This window comes from Lissotriton vulgaris, unplaced genomic scaffold, assembly GCF_964263255.1.
Source record: "Lissotriton vulgaris unplaced genomic scaffold, aLisVul1.2 SCAFFOLD_2691, whole genome shotgun sequence".
Lineage (NCBI taxonomy): Eukaryota > Metazoa > Chordata > Amphibia > Caudata > Salamandridae > Lissotriton > Lissotriton vulgaris.
In genome coordinates this window covers 109,976-132,123 of record NW_028255437.1, presented here as the reverse complement: position 1 = coordinate 132,123, position 22,148 = coordinate 109,976, and the positions used below count along the sequence as shown (strand labels likewise).

The following is a 22,148-nucleotide window of genomic DNA, read 5'->3' as shown; positions in this document are numbered from 1 at the left end:
GCTCAAGACGTACAACGTCGCAGGGCCTCGTATCTATCGGTGAAGAAAGAACTCAGAGATGAAGGGGTCCAATACTTTCTGCTCTTCCCAGCCAAACTGAGGATCATCATGGATGGGTCAACACACTTCTTCCTGACTCCTGAGGAGGCTTGGACATGGCTTGCGTCGTATAGAGCCGGCACGGACCGCAGAGGTAGAGGAGACTGGGGTAAACCGAAACCGTTGCAGGTGCGCAAATCACAACGAATCCGCAAACGGAATAGGAGTCAGCTGAAGAAACAGTTTGACCAAATAGCTGCCGACAAACGGGGAGCCCTGGTGGCGACGGCGGTGATCACTGGTTCGCAGAAGAGTGGATCGGCGATGGGGTCGGACTCCGAGGAGATAGAGGGAAAATCGGGCACGGAAGTCTCTGATGTGGACAGTGCCAGGGGCCCGGTGGTTACACCCCAAACTGCAGACGAAATCATGGGTGACTAGCCCCCTTCGGGTCCCTGCCTCCTGTGAACTGGTCATAACGGAGCAGATATCAGTGTTTTGATATGGAACAATGATTATGGGGACACACTATCGCTTGCGATCTAGGGCTAGAGGTGATGGCGTAGCGTGCCGCCCGTTGGCCCAGACCCACCCTCCTGTTGCCCTTAAGGCTTACTGTGGTGGCTGCCACAGATTAGACTTGTGTGTATCGTTATGGGAGTTTGGATGGGGACTAATAATTTGTTATTGGGTCCTGTTCTGGGGGGGTGGGCTGGGGGAGTTGTGTGGGATGTTGTGTGTGGGGGTCAGAGCTGTTTTGGTGTCGGCGGACGGGATGGGAAGACGGAGAAGCTGAGGAGCAGTTGCAATGGGAGAGTTACCTGATTTGAAGTGTCTCACATGGAACGTGCGTGGTTTGCGATCTATGTCAAGACGCCATAGGGTGCATGCGTACTTGGTGAGACGTGGGATCCAGATAGCACTGCTTCAGGAGACCCATCTTACCAAACAGGAATGTGCCACCTTGCAGAAGAGATGGCGTGGCCAGGTGTTTGGCACGACATACTCTGCATTTGCTAGAGGGGTTTTGGTGTGGGTGCGGGCCGGGGTCCCTTTCCAGGCCACGAACAGGTTGTAGATCAGGAGGGCAGATATGTGGCGGTGGAGGGGAGATTATATGGCCGTGATGTGGTACTTTGTAGTATTTACGCCCGAACGTGGATCAGGCTCGCTTTTTTGAACAACTGTCAGGGTCACTGGCAAATTTTTTGGCGGGACAGGTCTTGATGGGAGGGGACTTTAACTCGATCACAGACACAGTGCTTGATAGGTCGCATCCACCATTGAATAATTCCCCAGTTCGCAGGCTGGCGGTACAGAGGTCAGCGTGGCAAGATAGATGGGGCCTTATGGACCTGTGGCGAGGGCTTCACCCAGCCGGTAGGGACTACTCCTTTTTTTCTGCACTCCACGAGTTGCATGTTCGGATTGATACAATCCTTTGCAGTACCGCGATAGCGGCCTTGGTGACACACTCGGAGTATTTAACTAGGACCATATCGCATCATAATCCCTAGTTGATGTGCGTCAAGTGGCAGCATGAGAGGACGGCGGTCCCTACGTGGCGGTTGCGACCGGAAACCCTAGAGGATCAGGGTTTCAGTGCTGACCTCCGTGTAGGCATTGAATGTTACTTTACTGAGAATGACGGAACGGCTACCACTAGGGCTGTAGAATGGGACGCATTCAAGGTGGTGGTGAGAGGGCTGAGTATTGGAAAATACTCGGGTGCGCGATCGGGGATTGTTACTAATGTGGACAGGGCAGAAGAGGCGCTGCGGACTTTGGAGCGGTGGCGCCCGGAGCAACCGACACTGCAGGCACGATTACTGGAAGCAAAGGAGTTGTTGCCGCGGAGACGGAGAGATTGAGGAGTTATGATTATCGACTGTATACCACAAAGGTACATGCAGAAGGGGACAAGGTGGGCACACTGTTGGCGAAATTGGCAACTCCGGTGCCCAGGTGATGCCCGATCCTGAGCGTGCGCGGGGCGACGGGAGAGATGGTTTATTCCCGGGTGGCGGTCCTCTCGCGCTTCTTGGGCTATTATACGTCTCTTTACCGAAGTCAGCTGGAGGCTGAAGTCTCCGACATAGAGGGTTATCTGGTGGAGATCCGGCTTCCTCAATTGGATGAGGATAGTGCTGAAGATCTAGGTCGCGCAATAATGCTTCCCGAGATACAAGGGGCAATTAAGCAGATGGCTCGGAACAAAACACCGGGAGTGGATGGTCATTTTACGCTCACAATATCGATATTTTGGAGCCCCGCCTGCTAGTGGTCTATGCCAAAGCACTGGAGCTGGGACACCTGCCTCAGTCGATGCGGGAGGCGCTGATAGTTCCACTGCTGAAACCAGGAAAGGAGAGTGGCGACGTGACCTCGTATAGGCCGTTTTCCATGCTAACGGTGGACTATAAAATTTTGAGTCGTATCCTGGCTACCAGAATGTTGCCACATATGACCACACTGGTCCATGACGATCAGGTCGGGTTTATCCCGACCAGGAGCACCTCGACCAATATCCGCCGCCTTGTGCGGGTGTTGGAGAGTGCTTTGGACCCCGATCAGATGCCGGCAGTGCTGTCCATAGATATAGAGAAAGCTTTTGATAGCTTAGAATGGGGGTACCTTGATAAGGTACTGGAGAAGTTTGGCTTGGGTGACCTATTCGGACGCTGGACGAAGGTCCTCTACTCCTCAGCGACAGCTAGGGTGAGATTGGGGTCGGTCATTTCCTCCGACTATCCAGTGCGGAGGGGGACGAAGCAGGGGTGTTCCCTCTCCCCGTTGCTGTTCGCACTCGCGATGGACATATCCTGTCTTATATTATCATGCAGCAGCAACTAGAGTTACGAGATCTAACGTTGGAGGAAAAGACCCTGTGTTTATTTTGGAACAGAAGCCAGAAGAGGGCGGGGGTGACCCACCCTTATGCTCCAGAAATCCCACTAGGTATGTTGACGGTGCTGCCGCATGGTGGGGACTGGTCTCCGCTCATGGATTGGGAGGACTTGGGACTCCATATGGTGGGCGACCTATATGCTGATGGCGAATTGCTGCACTTCCGGACGGTGCAGGAACATTTTGGACTCCCGTATGGTAGTTTCCTCCTGTATGCAGCTGTGACAACGGCAATACGCAAACACTGGAAAACTGGACAGATGGAGCCCAGCACGACTATGGCCTGCCAATACGTGGTAATGGCGGCGGGCACATTCAAGGCGATCACCTGCCTCCATTCCCGAATGTTGAATGAGGGTCTGAAACCACTTACAGGGCTGAAACAGAAATGGGAGAAGAGCATTGGGAAGCACAAATGCTCGATTTCAGCTGGTACACTTTTTTGTAGTACATAGGGCTTACCTTACTCCGGGAAAGATTAGGAGACACTTCGGGGTCCATCGGGCGGCGTGCCCTAGATGTTTGGCACATGATGTGGAACTAGACCACATGTTGTGGAATTACCCAGTGCTGGGGCAATACTGGTCGGAGGTGGGTGAGCTCCTTAGGGTAGTTACTGATCGACAAGTGGAGTATGACATGGCGACCTGGTCTGCTTTGGTTTCCTCACACGGCGAAAACAAAAATCACTAGTAAATTCATTGACCTGGGCCTCATTCTAGCACAGAGGGAAATCACCTGGCACAGGAAATCGAGGGAGGGCCTGTCCAGCAGGAGGTGGACATATGAACTACAGAAATGGGCCCGTAGTGAAGGTATGGTTAGGCTCCAGCAGGCCACTCGGGCGGCTAATGAAAAGACTATGGAGATGGCGAGGGCTTGGGAGGGACTAGTGCAAGCGCTGAATGACCATCTGGTTGCGGATGAGGAACAGGATGAGGAACCAGCATCATGAGAAGTTCAGTGAGGCACAATTGGGATTGCATTTTGACCTCCAATTCTTTTTCCAATTAAGGGTATTTATGTTTGAACGTGGCCCACACCAATAGCAGCACGGGGAGGGTGGCGGGAGGGGGAGTTGGGGATTCCTCTAAGAGGGTAAATGTTGGGAAGGATGTTTAAGGGGACATAGACATGCGGATGGCAGACCATTATACCGACTACAAACGATTGCCTTTTCATGTGTTTTCTTTTTCACCTCTCCCTTCTGTCCCTGACATTTTATAGCTGACGCCGCCCGACCTTCGGGTTGCGGGCTGAATGGCTGTGTGATGTTTTCAATTATGACCTGAGGACAACAGATGCCAGAGGCTAATATGTCGGAACAACTGTTTGTATATTCTATGATTCTGCAATAAAAACATAGTTTACAAAAAATGGAGGCAGGCTCACTCAAAGAGACTCAATGTGAACCCAAAGACAGGTGATGGAGGCAGGCTCACTCAAAGAGACCCAGAATGAACCCAAAGACAGGTGCTGGAGGCAGGCTCACTCAAAGAGACTCAATGTGAACCCAAAGACAGGTGATGGAGGCAGCTAACTCAAAGAGACTCAATGTGAACACAAGGACAGACGTTGGAGGCACGCTCACTCAAAGAGACTCAATGTGAACCCAAGGACAGGTGATGGAGGCAGGCTCACTCAAAGAGACTCAATGTGAACCCAAGGACAGGTGAGGGAGGCACGCTCACTCAAAGAGACTCAATGTGAACCCAAGGACAGGCGAGGGAGGCACGCTCACTCAAAGAGACTCAATATGAACCCAAAGACAGGCGAGGGAGGCAGGCTCACTCAAAGACCCTAAATGTGAACCCAAAGATTAGCGAGGGAGGCACGCACACTCAAAGAGACTCAATGTGAACCCAAGGACAGGTGATGGAGGCAGGCTCACTCAAAGAGACTCAATGTGAATCCAAGGACAGGCGATGGAGGCAGGCTCACTCAAAGAGCCTCAATGCCAACCCAAGGACAGGTGAGGGAGGCACGCACACTCAAAGAGACTCAATGTGAACCCAAGGACAGGTGATGGAGGCAGGCTCACTCAAAGAGACTCAATGTGAACCCAAAGACAGGCGAGGGAGGCAGGCTCACTCAAAGACCCTAAATGTGAACCCAAAGATTAGCGAGGGAGGCACGCACACTCAAAGAGACTCAATGTGAACCCAAGGACAGGTGATGGAGGCAGGCTCACTCAAAGAGACTCAATGTGAATCCAAGGACAGGCGAGGGAGGCAGGCTCACTCAAAGACCCTAAATGTGAACCCAAAGATTAGCGAGGGAGGCACGCACACTCAAAGAGACTCAATGTGAACCCAAGGACAGGTGATGGAGGCAGGCTCACTCAAAGAGACTCAATGTGAACCCAAGGACAGGCGAGGGAGGCACGCTCACTCAAAGAGACTCAATATGAACCCAAAGACAGGCGAGGGAGGCAGGCTCACTCAAAGACCCTAAATGTGAACCCAAAGATTAGCGAGGGAGGCACGCACACTCAAAGAGACTCAATGTGAACCCGAGGACAGGTGCTGGAGGCAGGCACACTCAAAGAGACTCAATGTGAACCCAAGGACAGGTGATGGAGGCAGGCTCACTCAAAGAGACTCAATGTGAATCCAAGGACAGGCGATGGAGGCAGGCTCACTCAAAGAGCCTCAATGCCAACCCAAGGACAAGCGCGGGAGGCAGGCTCACTCAAAGACCCTAAATGTGAACCCAAAGACAAGCGAGGAAGGCACGCACACTCAAAGAGACTCAATATGAACCCAAAGACAGGCGATGGAGGCAGGCTCACTCAAAGAGCCTCAATGTCAACCTAAGGACAGGCAAGGGAGGTAGGCTCACTCAAAGAGACTCAATGTGAACTCATGGACAGGCGAGGGAGGCACGCTCACTCGAAGAGACTCAATATTAGACTCAAGGACAGGAGAAGAGAGGACACTGAGCTCACCCAAAGAGACTCAAAATGAGACTCAAGGACAGGAGAGGGTATTGGGCTCACTCAAAGAGACTCAATATGAGACTCAAGGACAGGAGAGGACATTGGGCTCACCCAAAGAGACTCAATATGAGGCTCAAGAAAGGCAGGGACCCACGCTCTACATGAATGGACTGGTGAGGCACTGTGGTCACTCAAAAGGACTTACCTCAAAACAAGGACAGGCGAAAATGAGAATTTATTCAAAGAGATTGAACGTGTTGAAATTGGGAACATGTTCAGTGTGTGTTCAAGTGAAGTACCAAAGGTGGTGCAAGTTATGGAGCTCACAGAAAGAAGGGTGAGCGAGTGAAGAAGAAAGAAACTAGGGACATGTGAGGGGGTAATACTGAGGGTGAATAAATGAGCAGACACTGAACCTAGCCTGAATGGAGTGAGTTTAAGTGACAAACGGACAACACGCAGTGAGTGCAGAACATGCGGCTGGCAAGGAGGGCCGAACGGTGACTTCAGAATAAGCCAAAGACAGACAAGGGGATCATTCAAAGTGATTCATTTAGTGAAACTTTCCATGAGAGGAAGTGAATAGTCTATGAAAACAAAAAAAGGGAACACATTTGGGCTAAGCAACTGTCAGGGAAAGCCAAAGTTGCAGGAGGATCACAGCAGGGGGCAAGCACAAAGTCAAAAGCTTCAATAACAGGGCAGAGCCCTACGAATGGTCAAGTGCTTGATGACAAACAACACTCATGAGTCAGATCCTGTTGGGAGAGTGGATGAGGTTCCTGCAGCAAGACCCAGTATGCAGTGTCCAGGCAGCACAGACCATGCTGGGTTACCACACACAAGGGACCACTGGGGCACCCTCAGAATCCGTGTGCAGAGAGGATGACTGAGGTTCTCCAGAGATCACAACTCAATACCAGAAGAGACTGATTACCCATGGCTTGCCAGCACGCTTCTCGCCAATGATCGATGCAGCCCCAGACAGCATGAACTGCGAAGAAAACACAAAAGTTAACACATGGAAACTTGGAACAAAGAATTATTTGCTCACTTGAGGGTAGGGTCTTACCAAGGAAGTAACTCATACATACACACATACATTCTATCCAAAAACATTAATTGATTCCATTCCCTTTATTCTTCATACATTACAAAATGCAACATTACAAAAGAATTGTCATGGTTTCATGCTACAACAAACATTGCCATCAACCCCCTGGAGAATAAGGAACCGAAAGCCCTTCAGACTCTCTGCCCTGATGAAAAAGTGTGTATTTCTCCACTGTGAATTACAGTGTTTGCACAAAGGACCTTCTGGGTGATTTACTGTTCTTAAATATAAAAAGAAGAGACCAAAGCCCTCTATTAAGTGGTTTATGGAATAAATTAAGAAAAGCCACCTCTTTCTTTGGGTTGACTAATCTCACAGTAGTTAGATGCACCTACAGGGAACATTTATAGAGTAAAGTCCTTCCAAATTAAGCATGTATAATAAACATTCAATACCAGTGTCTCTCTCATGTTGTAAGATTATTCATATATCTCATCTGCCATTATCGTTCCTGACCCCAGATCTAAATGTGAAGATTTTGTAAAGTTGTTTAATGAGACCTGGAATCCATTGAGCACTCCTCGCCTCTAATATCTGAACCTTCAGTTGATCCCAACATGAACTGAAGATGAGGGCTCATGTTTGGTGATATCTGAAGATGACTTACTCAACATTATTGTCAAGGTAAGGCCCTCAAGCCACTTCACTGACACAGTTTCTGGTAATATTTTCAAGTATTTGTCAAGGAGGATTTTTCCATATGGGATCACTACTGTTTATACACAAATTTATTGTCTTACAAGTAAGTTAAAGATTATGCTTCTATAAACATTAAAAACAAAAAATGTTCGCAGTATGTTGTCTCTGATTATGTTATTTGTTCAAACATTGGTAACTCTGATTGTGTTATCAGCTTTTGGTGGGGACCTGGGGTGCAAATGTAGGGTCTGCGTTTGTTGGATTGTGTTTGGGCTTCCTAGTCACCTCCCCATCACCATTTCCCTAGAAGTTTAGCATATTTCTTTCACTGTTCAATGGATATATTGTTTGTCTTTGGTCTTGGTGCCTCTAAATTCAGTGACTATTGCGTCCCAAGCCTATGCAGATGCCGTCTTTCTCATCCCTCGCTTTGTTTTCATATGTGGATCGTTTTAGAAAAGGCCAGGGGGGATGTCATCAAGGGACGGCGATAAATAATGCAAAGCGCGCTTAGCGCTTTTTTATCGCTGTCTGTCTCTTGAATTTATTGCCATTGTAGCGCGTTATTAACAACGCATTTCTCTAGAGCGCTAACAATTCCAGCGATAGCGGGGAAATGGCCGTTTTGCAGGGAACATCGCTGGTTTTCCAGCGATGTTCCCTGCAAAATGACGATAACCTTGCTGATACAACCCACAGGGTCATATCAGCATAATCCACCCCCAATGCTAGGGATAGGTAATTCTGCATTTTAGCAGACGTTAGTTTTTGGCGAAAACAGACGTTTTCTTCAAAAACTAGCGTCTGCTTGAATGCTGGGGCAGCCTTGTAAATATTGCGATGTGCACATCAGCGATATTTGCAAGGCTGTATTGCCCAGTGATGCCCACTTTGCATCTCGTTAGAGATGCAAAGGGAGGCGTTGGGTAAAAGGGTGCTAACGTGCGCTAATGCATGTTAGCACCCACTTGTAAATTGGGCGAAAAGATTATCTCCGCTTTTTTGGCTTTTAAAGCCAAAAAAACGGAGATATTGCCCTTGTTAATATGCCCCTAGGTCGCTTAAATTCACTAAAAAATACACTTACCTGTGTTGTAAAGTGCCTGGAAATTGCATGCATGGTACTTACCTGCGTGGTAACTTCAGCATCGTAAAAGTAAGAAGCGGTAAAGCCTGCGTTGTAAAGAGTGCATGCCGCTAGCAATGATGCCTTGCAGCTTACTCCCCCCAAAAACCCTTTCCCTTTCTCTTCTTTCCTATCACAATTTACTCACCAGAATCCCTGTCCAGAATCCAGATCCAGTCCGGAACACGAAGCCTTCGTCATAGAAACAAACGATAACACCAACGGCGAGGCAGAGCGCTCCGATGACGATCAGTACGGCCTGCGGAGACAAACGTCAGGTGAGATGGTTCGCAGCATCCCTGGTCCTTCAACCACCTCTGGATTCCATGTCCTCTTAAGACAGTGCCTCCGTATTCGCCTTACATGGCTGCATCTGTGACATCCCAACCCTATCCTTTTCTCTTCTCAACTGCTTAATATTCCCTCCCATTCTCAAAAGACCATCTGTCTTATGACAATTCTCAATGGAGGCCACTCAAACACAAAAGAACTTCTTCAGAACAAAACATGTTTTTGTAAACCGCGCTGTCGCCCAGAAGGGTACCGTGGTGCTGAATAGCACATGTTTATTGTAACCAGGCTTGATGGTACTTGTTTCATCAATCTCAGAAGGATGAAAGACTAAGTGGACGAGCCGGGATTTGAATCTGTGACCATAATGTCAAACACAAGCCCCTACAGCTGGCAGATTAGTCCACTAAGCCACCAGACACAGCCTGATTTCACTAGACATTTGGCATTTCAAGATCTACCCTGATCTCACTCAGAACCGGATGTCCAGAGCCTACCGAAAGGTAAATCTGACAAAATTACAAATCCTCCTATTTGCCAAAAGCACCAAACATCTCCAAACTCAAGCCTGTCTTTCTGAAATTATTGTGGACAATGTTGCTGTTAATTCAAGCTCAACACACAATTACTTGGGTACAACTTTGACGCCAAAGTCTCCTTTAAAGAACACATTGGCGATACAACCAAGGCAGGTAAGTATGATGATTACCTGCTGAATAACGTCAACCCCTGTCTCAGTAAAACTGATTTCATCACAACAAATAAAACCTTAGTTGTCTCATATTTTGCGACATTCTGTTGCAAAGTCTTTCAGACACCTCATTATACACAGCAGATTGGACTACGGGAGCACCCTCTATGCAGGGATCAACAAGTCTCTGCTCTGCAAACTCCAGACCATGCAGAACGACACAGCCAGACTCGTCCTCAGCATGATCCCTCGATACGAACACATCACCCAACACCTCTGAAATCTCCACTGGCTCCCCGTCGAGAAGAGAGTAACTTTCAAGATATTCACCCACGCCTACAAATACCTCCACAACACCGGACCCCAATATCTCATTGATAGAATCTCCTTCCATGTACCTGAGAAACCTCCAATCAGCAGACCTCGCCCTTGCCGAACCTCCGCACATCCGCAGAACAAGAACAGGTGGAAGAACTTTCTCCTACATCACGGCCAAGACCCGGAAAGAGCCCCCGACCAACATCAGACGCGCCCCCACCCTGCACATCTTTTGGAAGACCCTCAAGACCTGGCTCTCTGACTGACCGGAGCTGCTCCTCCCCCCCCGCGCCTTGAGACCCTCATGGGTGAGTGGTGCACTTCAAAATTCCCTGATTGATTGATTGATTGAGGCATAGCTGATCAAAAGCTTGATGATGTTCAACCTCATCACCCCCATCATGAAGGAACAACACCAAGTTCATGTCCAAGTACATTTAATCATTAGAACCCTTGCCCCCCGTAGGTGACCACCACAAATTACACCAATGCTGACATGGGTGAGAAAATAACTACCTCAGGCAAATAGTACCACACCTTAGGCTTGAAGATTGCAGGCCTGGAAATAAAGAACTGCAAAAAAGAGAAAACCACAGAACTGGCTTTTTCTATCTATGTACCAAGATCTTGAACAACATCCACATGAAGAGCCCTCCTGCAATTAAGAAAGGTCTTGAGGACTGGCCCCTTCAGAAGACACCCCAGCAGAAAACAATAGGATTCACCAACCAAATCGCGGTCCACCATTATAAACAGTACTGAATTATTCTTACATCTCCTATCTCTGTTGAACACTAGATTGGTCCTCACAAAAAAACAAAGATATCTGATTACTCACGTACCCCCAGCACCTTCTGCTCCCCGCTGGACATGGAGTCGCCATCCTTGGCAGATGGCTGCATCCTCATTGCTGCCTTGACTCGCTCTAGCAGGGAGGCCAGGCATGAGGGATCGTTGATGTTGACGTTAATGACGGTTGGCTTGGAGGCATCCCTGGAGACTTCAATGTCATTGGTTTTCCCAACACTGGAAGACGTGGCGTCTGCCTAGGAGAGGAGAATAAGTCAGCAAAGACCCAGAACCAGTGCTTGAGCTCAACCTGTTCAATGCGCAACTGGGTCTGCAAAACCGATAAGCGTAGACCTCAAACTTGTGAAAGTTCCGTTTCTCTTCACGGCAAACAAAGCCAGTTCCGCGTCCTCAAGGGAGGGAATGAGATATCCAGGTGTGTCTTTAGACCAATCAATATTTACGAGTCTTCCTAGCCCTCTCAGATGTCTTTGAAAGTGGGGGCCCTCTGCGGCAGCCCCCATCATTGGGCCATTCCTCAGGTATTTACAGAAGGTAGTACAGTCCAGCGGGTGGCTGGGCTAGGGATGATGATAGGAGGGCACCTGCAGCCAATTAGACAGGAAGGAGAGTTGGGTAAATGTTACTTAAGGATTGTCGGATGGCATTTACCTAGAGAAGGCTGTGGAGACTGGTTTGTACACTGGGTGCAAAGGCCAGCTGAGGAGGCTTAAGAGCAGAGGGAACAAGAAGGCTACGGGCAAGAGGTATGTCCAGAGGGACTATAAGGAGCAAAGGGCTAAAGGTAAAAAGGGACTGAGTGTGGGATCAGTAGTTCCAGAATTGGTGGTGTGGTAGGCAACGGGAAGGGATGAGGAACAGAACACACATGAAGATGGTGACAGGCTAAGAAGGGCTTGGAGGACTAACACAGAGAAGGGGGCTTTTGATCTCAGAGGGGGAAGGAGGCTGGTTGGCCCACATGGTGGCTCGGTTAGGGGGAGAGGTGTGATAGCATCCTTGGTTAGGTGTGGTCTATAAGGCTTTGGAGGCTACTGCTGCAAAATATAGATATCACACAAGAACCTATGTCATTAAAGCAGTCTTTCTCACAATAATTGGCATTTTCCATTGAATGTGTCATCTCACCCAATGTGTTCTTGCTCCACATAATTCACAAACTAATGGCGTTAATGCACATTAGAACACAGCAATGTTTAGGACTACACTGAAAACAAAGGAGAGGCTCCGGGCTAATGATGGCCAGTATACGTTTTCTGCTCCGATATTTCAATGTTTGCTTTTCTATTTCACACAGCAGACAGGCTTAAGTGTTCTGGGGGACACTTATGTTGGCAGACACCAACATAAATGTCTGCCAATTGAATTTTATTGCACCTTACAGCCAGGGTTTTTCTGGCAGTGAAGGGCAGTAAACACAGCTAAATGTCCACCCATGCAAATTACTCTTGGAAACCTTCAGAGAGATTTAGCCACGGCGGAGGCATAGTAGTCTCGGCCGTGGCCAAACTATGGTCCGCCCAATTATAAATTCAATTGGCAGACACCTATGTTGGTGGTAAGCACAATCCGTCACTGTTGCAACAGAGTATGCTTACGCCATAATATTAATTGGGCCCTAAGTCTTTGAAGTTTATGTTGGGGCTCTGCCTCCTTTTCAAGTGCCCTCTTCTCCCTTCCTCCAGACAGCAGTCTGTCACAGCAGGAGCGACTCCAGGTCTGATAGCCCCACTACACAGGTCATGGGAGTGACTGGAGTTCACACATGAATGTCAGCCACAGTGATATGTGCATCAAAAGGTTACCCCGGGGTCTGAGCCCTGCTCTCTATGATTCTCTTATCAGCCCCATCTCCTTCTAGAGATGTGCCCAGGCCCCTTCTCAGCGACCTCTCTCTGAATCAAACAGCACCATTTAAAGTGTACAAAGAGCCGGGCTCTCCCTTTCTCCAGTGGGTCCCAGCCAGCGTACAGGAATACAGCAACACACAAATCTGACTGGAAGGATTCATCAACCTCCTCTCCTCATGTACCTCCAGTCAGCCCTTGAAAATGGAACCCAGAATCTTCCAAGTATTGTACCACTCACAGGCACCCATACACCCAGCCTGTGCATATAGCATACATTGTGGAGAAGCGTGGCTCAGTGGTTAGAGGCGGCAGACCCGGAAGCTGAGATCGACCGTGGACCAAGGTTCAATTCCCCGCCTCGGCGGGTCTCGGGCTCAAAATTCCACAGACTCGACAATTCTCGCTCTGGTGCCTACTCAACTCACGGGGTCACACTCTGCGACTCTGGGCAATAGCTTGCTTAATCTCCACTACGGCCCCTCGCGGCGGGATGCCTGGCTTTCACCTTGTGGACACCCTGCCGTGGTGTCTCACAGGGGAATACCAGGACGTGTTCCCTAAGCAAGCGCCGGGACGCTTACGGGCAGCTGTGCGCTTTACAAGTCCAGCACATTTACATTTACATTTACATGCACGGCGCAGCATTTCATCCATTATGAATGGTACCACTCACAGGCACGCATACATCCAGCCTGTGCATATAGCATACATGCACGGCGCAGCATTTCATCCATTATGAATTATACCACTCACAGGCACACATACATCCAGCCTGTGCATATAACATACATGCATTGTACAGCATTTCATCCTTCATGAATTGCACAGTGCATAATTTGTAAAAAGAATAAGTACCAGGGCCCTCGTCAGGATACGAAGCTTGCACCACCCACTGCCCCTGACAGCGCTGCCAAGAATAGCACCAACATGACTACTAACCATCACACTCCTATAAGTGTGACAATTCAGACAATTCCAGGTCCCCCGATCAATAAGAAGGGCTTAGGTGGCAGGTAGTAGTCATTTTCACTCTATATTGAAATAATAAACATCTCGGGCCCGATTCACAGAACTAACTTAAGACAAAATCCTAAACTTACTACTTTTGGTATTCACAGAAGTTAGGATTTTGTCTTAAGTTTGTCTTAAAACAGACTTAAGATAGACTTAAAACAGACTTAAGTTAGGATTTTGTCTTAAGTCTGTTTTAAGACAATCTTAAGTCTGTTTTAAGACAATCTTAAAACAAAATCCTAACTTCTGTGAATACCAAAAGTAGTACGTTTAGGATTTTGTCTTAAGTTAGTTCTGTGAATCGGGCTCCTTTTAATTACACAGACAGCGCCACCATGTGGCAGACTGTCACAATTGCCTGTGTTGACAACTAAGTGCCAGTGCCGAGCACCGGAAACCACCGGCTCAAATTAAGCGCTGGAATTGTACCACTCAGAGACACACATACACCTAGCACATGCATATCATATACATGCACTGCATTGCACTGCATTATGCCTGTATTGTACCATTCCCAAACACACATACACCCAGCACTTTTATTCCACACATGCGCTGTGCATCACTACATACCAAACCAATGTAGGTCAAGGGTAAGTTAAGCACGCAGCAAGGGAACTTTAAATGAGTGAGTCTGTAGGCCTCACTCCAGTGACACAGGTAAAAAGGACCTGTTCACTACACAGTTTGCTGCCACCACCGCGGTTGTGGTCTTTAACTCCTGACAAAGGTATTAGCCTTTCACCACTATGAGGGTACCACCTGGTACCTATGCCATGGCGCACACAGGTGATCTGTGTTCGCCCATGACAACACAAAATCAGCATTAGGGATCTAGGGGAAACATCACTTACAACGCAACTTTTACAACGACATACCATTACAACGCAACTTTTACATCGCAAAAACTTTTACAACGCATGTATTTACAACGAATGTTTTTACAACGCAGGTACCTTTACAACGCATACCATTACAACGTAAGTATTGGTAAGTATATAAATATTTTTTATATGTTATATGTTTGGGGTAAAGGGGTATTTTTAGGATTCAGGGTCAGTTTTGGGTTTTTGGGTAAAGGGGTATTTTTGGGGTTCAGGGTCAGTTTTTAGTTTTTGGGTAAAGGGGTATTTTTGGGGTTCAGGGTCAGTTTTTAGTTTTTGGGTAAAGGGGTATTTTTGGGGTTCAGGGTCAGTTTTTAGTTTTTGGGTAAAGGGGTATTTTTGGGGTTCAGGGTCAGTTTTTAGTTTTTGGGTAAAGGGGTATTTTTTTGGGTTCAGGGTCAGTTTTTAGTTTTTGGGTAAAGGGGTATTTTGGGGGTTCAGGGTCAGTTTTTAGTTTTTGGGTAAAGGGGTATTTTGGGGTTCAGGGTCAGTTTTTAGTTTTTGGGTAAAGGTGTATTTTTGGGGTTCTGGGTCAGTTTTTAGTTTTTGGGTAAAGGGGTATATTTGGGGTTCAGGGTCAGTTTTTAGTTGTTGGGTAAAGGGGTATTTTTAGGGTTCAGGGTCAGTTTTTAGTTTTTGGGTAAAGGGGTATTTTTGGGGTTCAGGGTCAGTTTTTAGTTTTTGGGTAAAGGGTTTTTTTTGGGGTTCAGGGTCAGTTTTGGGTTTTGGGGGTACAGGAGTACAGGGTAAAAATAAATTAAAATTAAATTTAAATTAAATTACATTAAATTATATTTTTTTTAATTAATTTACGATTATAAAATTAACATATACTTACCAATACTTACGTTGCAATGGTATGCGTTGTAAAGGTACATGCGTTGTAAAAACATTCGTTGTAAATACATGCGTTGTAAAAGTTTTTGCGGTGTAAAAATTGCGTTGTAAAAGCATGCGTTGTAATAACATGCGTTGTATCAACATAGATCCGGGATCTAGACATCAGTACAGGTGGGGCGCTCAGGGTAGGGGTGCTCGTCCATCGCCATGCGAGGGACTGTTCTGTCCCAACAAAGTGCATCTTGTCCTGTAGAACTTGTAATAAAGTGGGCAGGGTATCTATATGCACAACTCTGAATCAGCCCAAAATCTGTTAATGTACACATTTAGAGCAAAACTATTTTTTAGAAAGTATGCTTAGTTGTTAATAACTCAAAGACACTATTGGCATGATTGCAGGTTGGTGGAAGTTACTCCATCACACATGTGGCAGATGTACCTTAGCAGCTGGCTGGCCCTTGCATCTGGCCCTGGCAGACTTCAGCACCGAGGCCAGACCTGAGGGCTGGCGGACGTTGAAGTTAATGACCGCTGGCTTGGAAGCATCGCTGGAGACTCCAGTGTCATCGGTTTCCGTGAGAAGGGAAGACATGGTGTCTGCCTAGAAGGAGAGAAGAAGGGAGTCAGCGAAGCCCGAGAGCCTGTGCTTGAGAGAGAGCTGATCACTATGCACACTCAGACGGGGCGGTCCTTCCTTCTCAAGCCTCCGCCTCACATTAACACTTGCTCGGATTTTGTCTGCCTTAAGGAGCTACTTAAAACCTGGCTTTTCTGACCCATTTCTTCGTATCCTTCTCATCTTGGGGCTGCGCTTAGCGCCGAGATACCCCTGTGGGGGTGATTTGTTGCACTATATTAAGTTTGGATGACATAACATTGGATAATATACTTATCTTAATGCACGTATGTGTACTATGTAAACAGGGGCTGCTCTAGGCTCATGGCGGCCCTGGGCAGGGAGCGTAGGTAGGGGGCCTCGGAAGGGGAGGTCCAGGCGGGGCGGAGCCCCTCCCCGGAGCTCAGGAAGGGGGTCAGGGTGTTTGGAAGTGGAACAGAGCCGCCAAACCTCTGCCACTGGGTCTGCCACGCAAATATGTATCCATCCTCAGAAGATTATTGTATTAAGGATGTATATTGGCATGGCAGCCCCTGGGGTTTGGCGGCCCTGTGCAGGTGCACAGCTTGCACATGCCTAAGGCGGGCCCTGGTGAAATCTACAAGATTTCACTGTGTCACTCTATGCCTTCACTGCATCAAAATCCCTATGCCTGCTCAGTCAAGGCGTAGGGAATGACGCAGGGCTCTTTGAATGGGGCTCACCCATCTATTGTGGCGCATTGCTAGAGTTGCGTCACTTTCATGAGCAACTCCAGTAATGCATCACTTTTGCGCCAACAGATGCGTTAGAATTTCTGATGCATGTGGTAATACTTGCGCCATGAAGCACTGTATTCATAGTGGCACAAGGACATTCGACGCTGACGCAAGGAAACTGGCGCATCTATGCAGATGCGTCGGTTCCTTGTAAATCTGCCCCTCAGTATTCAAACACATTTAGGCACATTTTGAATGTACTGTGGCCATGCAACCCCATGTCATGTCGTACAACACACATTTACTGAACGTTGTTGGTAAAGCATAGCCTCGTTCTGAGGTTGGAAAATATGAGCGAAGCACCTTAGAAAGCAGTGGAATCAGCTCATGTTAGTGTTACTTGTATCACACTGTCAAGGACTACTCACGAACGTCTTGGCGCCTGATCATTCGTTGTTATCTATGAGTTTCTTTTTTAGCAGGTGGTCTTGCCTCTATTCCCTTGCATTGACTGCAAATGTATACAAGTATGTAAAAAGCGAATGGATTTTAGCATTACATGGCCTAACCGATCACGTGCGAAGCTCTGGTCTATTTAAATTGAAATTGTATTGCATTACTTTTGATTGCTCAGTGGTTATTGTGCATTAAATGTATTTCAGACTTTAAAGATTCTCTTGAGTGTTGTGTGTATTTAACAGTATGTACCACGTATTCTGGAATATTTTGCACCCACAGTCTAGTATTTTGGGCAAGAGGTATAAAAAGGTCAGTTTGTGATTGCCAAATTGTGCATGTTTGCGATTTGCAATTAGGAAATCGCAAACAGCTATGTACAACAGTCTCTCAGACCCTCTGATTCCCAATAGATTGCAAATGGACCTGCCTCATAAATATTCATGAGGCCGGTTGCAATTTGCGACCCATTGGGAATGGCTACAAACACAGGGATGGTGGCCTGCTGGGGTCAGCAGACAACCATGTCTGTGATTCCTTTCTAAATAAAGCAATATTTTTTTGTAATGCAGCTCTTTTTCCTCAGGAAAACGGACTGCATTATAAAAATAAAAATGAAAAGTTTTCTTCTCATTTTGTTAGAAGAGGCAGTGTTCCGTGGGAGCGCCACCTGCTCTTAAAGAAACCAATCAAACACCCAAAGAACAACAGACACACTATCAGACACCATGAAACCAAAAGGGCCTATCAAACACCCAAAGAACAACAGACTCACTATCAGACTCCATGAGACCAAAAGGGCCTATCAAACACCCAAAGAACAACAGACACACTATCAGACTCCATGAGACCAAAAGGGCCTATCAAACACCCAAAGAACAACAGACACACTATCAGACTCCAAGAGACCAAAAGGGCCTATCAAACACCCAAAGAACAACAGACACACTATCAGACTCCATGAGACCAAAAGGGCCTATCAAACACCCAAAGAACAACAGACACACTATCAGACTCCATGAGACCAAAAGGGCCTATCAAACACCCAAAGAACAACAGACACACTATCAGACTCCATGAGACCAAAAGGGCCTATCAAACTTCCAAAGAACAACAGACACACTATCAGACTCCATGAGACCAAAAGGGCCTATCAAACACCCAAAGAACAACAGACACACTATCAGACTCCATGAGACCAAAAGGGCCTATCAAACTTCCAAAGAACAACAGACACACTATCAGACTCCATGAGACCAAAAGGGCCTATCAAACTCCCAAAGAACAACAGACACACTATCAGACACCATGAAACCAAAAGGGCCTATCAAACTCCCAAAGAACAACAGACACACTATCAGACACCATGAAACCAAAAGGGCCTATCAAACTCCCAAAGAACAACAGACACACTATCAGACACCATGAGACCAAAAGGGCCTATCAAACACCCAAAGAACAACAGACACACTATCAGACTCCATGAGACCAAAAGGGCCTATCAAACACCCAAAGAACAACAGACACACTATCAGACTCCATGAGACCAAAAGGGCCTATCAAACACCCAAAGAACAACAGACACACTATCAGACTCCATGAGACCAAAAGGGCCTATCAAACTTCCAAAGAACAACAGACACACTATCAGACTCCATGAGACCAAAAGGGCCTATCAAACTTCCAAAGAACAACAGACACACTATCAGACACCAAAACAAAATAGACAATATACAAGTTTCAATACCCAGGCACCCCTAAAAAATGCCGATTGATTCAAAGAATCTGAAAGACAGTAGCAAACACCCATAAACCAACATCCCCACAGAGCAGCACACGCGCTGCCCAGGCTCGACCTAAAAACCCTGAAGCAAGGAAACACAGTGCAGTTAAGAAGACAGCCAGCAGGAGCAGCGCGGAAGAGGGGAGTCACTGAACTCCCCTTCCATAAAGGAGATTTTACCCTATATACCAGTGACCAGTCCTCCTGTCCTGACACAACTCCTGGCCTGTACCTGCACCCAGCCCCTCCCCCGTGCCAGCAGGTGCCTATACCTCTGCCCAGCCCATCCTGTGCTGAAGCAGGAGCCTGTATCTGTACTAAGCCCCTCCAGTCCTGACACCACTGAGGGCGCCTCTGCCCCGCCTTCCTGTCCTGAATCTGGTATCTGTTCTGTTCCCAGCCCCTCCTGCCCTTAAGCAGGTGCTTGCTTATACCTCTGCCCGGCCCTACTGTCCTGCAGCAGGTGCATATACTTCTGCCAACCCCTGCACGCTGCAGCAGAAACACTTGCCTAGCGGTACGTGCCTACTCACTTAGTCCTTTCTGCCCTGTAGTTCTGCCCAGCCCCTCCCCCGCTGCAGCATGTATCGCCACCTCCGCACCGCCCCTGCAGCAGGCGCCCGAACCCTCCGAGCTGCACACGTGCCTGTACTTCTCCCTCCTGCAGCCTGTGCTCAGCCTCTGGGTGTCTGGAGCTGATGAGGCGCTGCTCCCCCGCGGGTCCTCACCGGGGGGTGGAGGACGAGCTCTGTCACCGGCGGAGCCCCTCTGCTGTGAGGGGGGTGGGGGGCAGAGTTCTCCCGGTGGCTGTTGTGAAGGGAGGGGGGAGTCTGTAGAGCTGCGATGAGGGGTGCTGTGAGGGGGCAGTTTGCAGACCTCCTTTGAGAGTGGGTTGAGGGGGAGGGCAGAGCAACCCCCCTCCCCCACCACCACCCCCGCCCTCTGCTGCGAGGGCAGAGTTGGCAGGGCACCCCCGGGGCGGAGGGCAGAGGCGCAGATCCTGTTACAGCCCTTCATCCTGCCAAGCAAGGAAGGGCGGGTCGGAAAATCACGTGAAAAGAATCTGAACTCTGGAAACCCCCAAAATAAGTCCGACCAAAACAAAGAAAATGTTTGTCTACTAAAGAGAACCCGAGGGCACCGAACACTGCCTTTTCCCCCATGTAAACGAGCTCCTTTTCAGTTAATTCTATGTATTTATATATCCTATGGTGACGCCGGCGTGAACGCGCGGTTGATGTGCGCTGGAGTCTCTACTGAGGGGCTGTTAAGATCACGGGTGGACTTTCAAAGTGACGACTGACTAAAGTGACCACATCTAAGCATCTCTCGGTGTCACTGGCCGGTCCGCCTGCCTCGGACACCTCTGCCTTCTTTAAACAAGATCAAACGGTGCGCTGTAAAGGACACGTGACAGGAGAACTGGTGAAAAGAAAGAAAACTAACTTTTTGACTTTTAAAGGGGAAGTTGGAGATCCCTTACAAACAAAAGTCCATATGTCCTGCTCAAACACGTGACGAAGTCAGAAATGCCACCCTTACAAAATAAATAGGACACCAGAAATGTCCAGGGCACTCGGAAAGTCAATCATCAATTTTGAAGGCTATAAAGATCCGTTTCTCGTTATTCCATTTTCCAACTCGTGGTCTCCAGTTATAAACACAAGGTACCTGTAGCCATGAACTGGACAGCCAGCACGAGTTTCGTCTTGTGGTACATTCACCCTTGACTCCCCCAGGGCTGTAATATCAAGCAGGACGTTCTTATTGTAGACTACTCTTACGAAACCTAGGTTAGGATATGCAATGCATTTATTGTATAAAATTCAGCTTCTTTTTTAACTCCATGCATTTGATAGTAGCTTCTGTCTGTCTACTATTACCTAGAACGCACTTTAGCACTTTATCTACTAGTACTATTTGTCAATGTTGAAACTTTCTTTTAAATCATTATTTTTATGTGCATTTTTATGTGTACTTTTATGGTGTTTCTATATCATGAATACCGAATAAAGGTTTTTTCATTTGATTTGATTTGACTGCTCGTATATTATACCGAGGACACAACGCCAGCCACCTGAACGCGTCCTAGCATGCGCCCCCGTATATTCTGAGACCCTGGGCAGAGAATCAAAACGTGCAAGCCACCTCGTGTGTGTTATGTCGTGAGTGATATTTCATCTATAATGATATATGTGTCATTCTTGATAACACAACATGTTACAAAGTATACCGAATAAAGACGCGGTGCAACTAGGACACAATGTTTTCGTTCATAAGTGTCCAATGGCCTGTATTCGCTGTGACAACACCCAGGTGTAACATAACAGAAAAGGAGAGAAGGAGAAAAAAAGGAGAAAGAAAGGCAGATGAGAAGGACTAACCAGCACTCTATGGTTACCCACCCTCTGGTAATGCTGGATTGTATCTCTGAGCAGGATCTCAACTCCCTAGAAGCCATTCTGGCCCGGGTTAAATCAGGATCGCCTAGGGATCCAGCCCCCCTCATGTGCTGAAATCAGCAAAGGGTACAATTCTCCCAGTCATTGGAGACCTCATCAAGACCTCCATTTCCTCTGGAGTGGTTCCTCTGCCATGGAAATATACTATGGTAAAAGCATTACTGAAAAAAAATAAAATCTGGGCACCGAGATTCTGGGGAATTATCGGCCTATCTCCATCCTCCCTACGATCAGCAAAATCCTCGAGAGGCGTGTGAATTAACAATTTGCAAACATTCGTGACAAGAATTTTCAATTCCATTAAGGACTAGGAGGCGAGGATTATGCTAGTCTCATTTCTTTATTGAAATGCTCAGCAGCCAAGTAAAAAACCACATTACCCAGAAACACTTGGGTGATAACCATAGAGTCTTGTAGTATAAATAAGCGTGCAGACAATCCCACTTCCTCTTTCTTTGGTGAGGAGAATCCAGGAAACCGTAAACAATTCAAAACAGTCAATGCAAAAGCAAAGTTCAGTCCATGGAAGGTGACGAAAGGTACATATCCCAAACAGCCGAAGGCAGAAAAACAGGAACCATCTTCAGAGAAGAGAACAGGCACTCCTACGTGGAACCGGAGATACATCACTTGGGATCAGAGCCTGAAAAGAGACACAAAGCCGTAATACAC

General features: G+C 47.5%; 1 protein-coding gene across 2 annotated transcripts in view; it reads right to left on the bottom strand.

Moving 5' to 3' along the window:
* Window positions 1-20,034, bottom strand: part of LOC147659121 (transmembrane protein 176B-like) — a 58,428-nt gene extending 38,394 nt beyond the window's left edge. Inside the window, exons 1-5 of one of the 2 annotated variants that reach the window (XM_086951958.1) lie at window positions 19,657-20,034; window positions 15,901-16,058; window positions 10,906-11,109; window positions 8,912-9,022; window positions 6,822-6,878 (exon numbers count right to left, since the gene is read on the bottom strand). In XM_086951958.1, the coding sequence (XP_086808084.1) occupies window positions 6,822-6,878; window positions 8,912-9,022; window positions 10,906-11,109; window positions 15,901-16,053 (525 nt within the window). In that variant the 5' untranslated portion in view covers window positions 16,054-16,058; window positions 19,657-20,034. Of the gene's footprint in view, window positions 1-6,821; window positions 6,879-8,911; window positions 9,023-10,905; window positions 11,110-15,900; window positions 16,063-19,547 lie in introns of both variants that reach the window. The other variant, XM_086951959.1, reaches the window with a different exon arrangement.
* Between the last annotated feature and the right edge of the window lie 2,114 nt (window positions 20,035-22,148).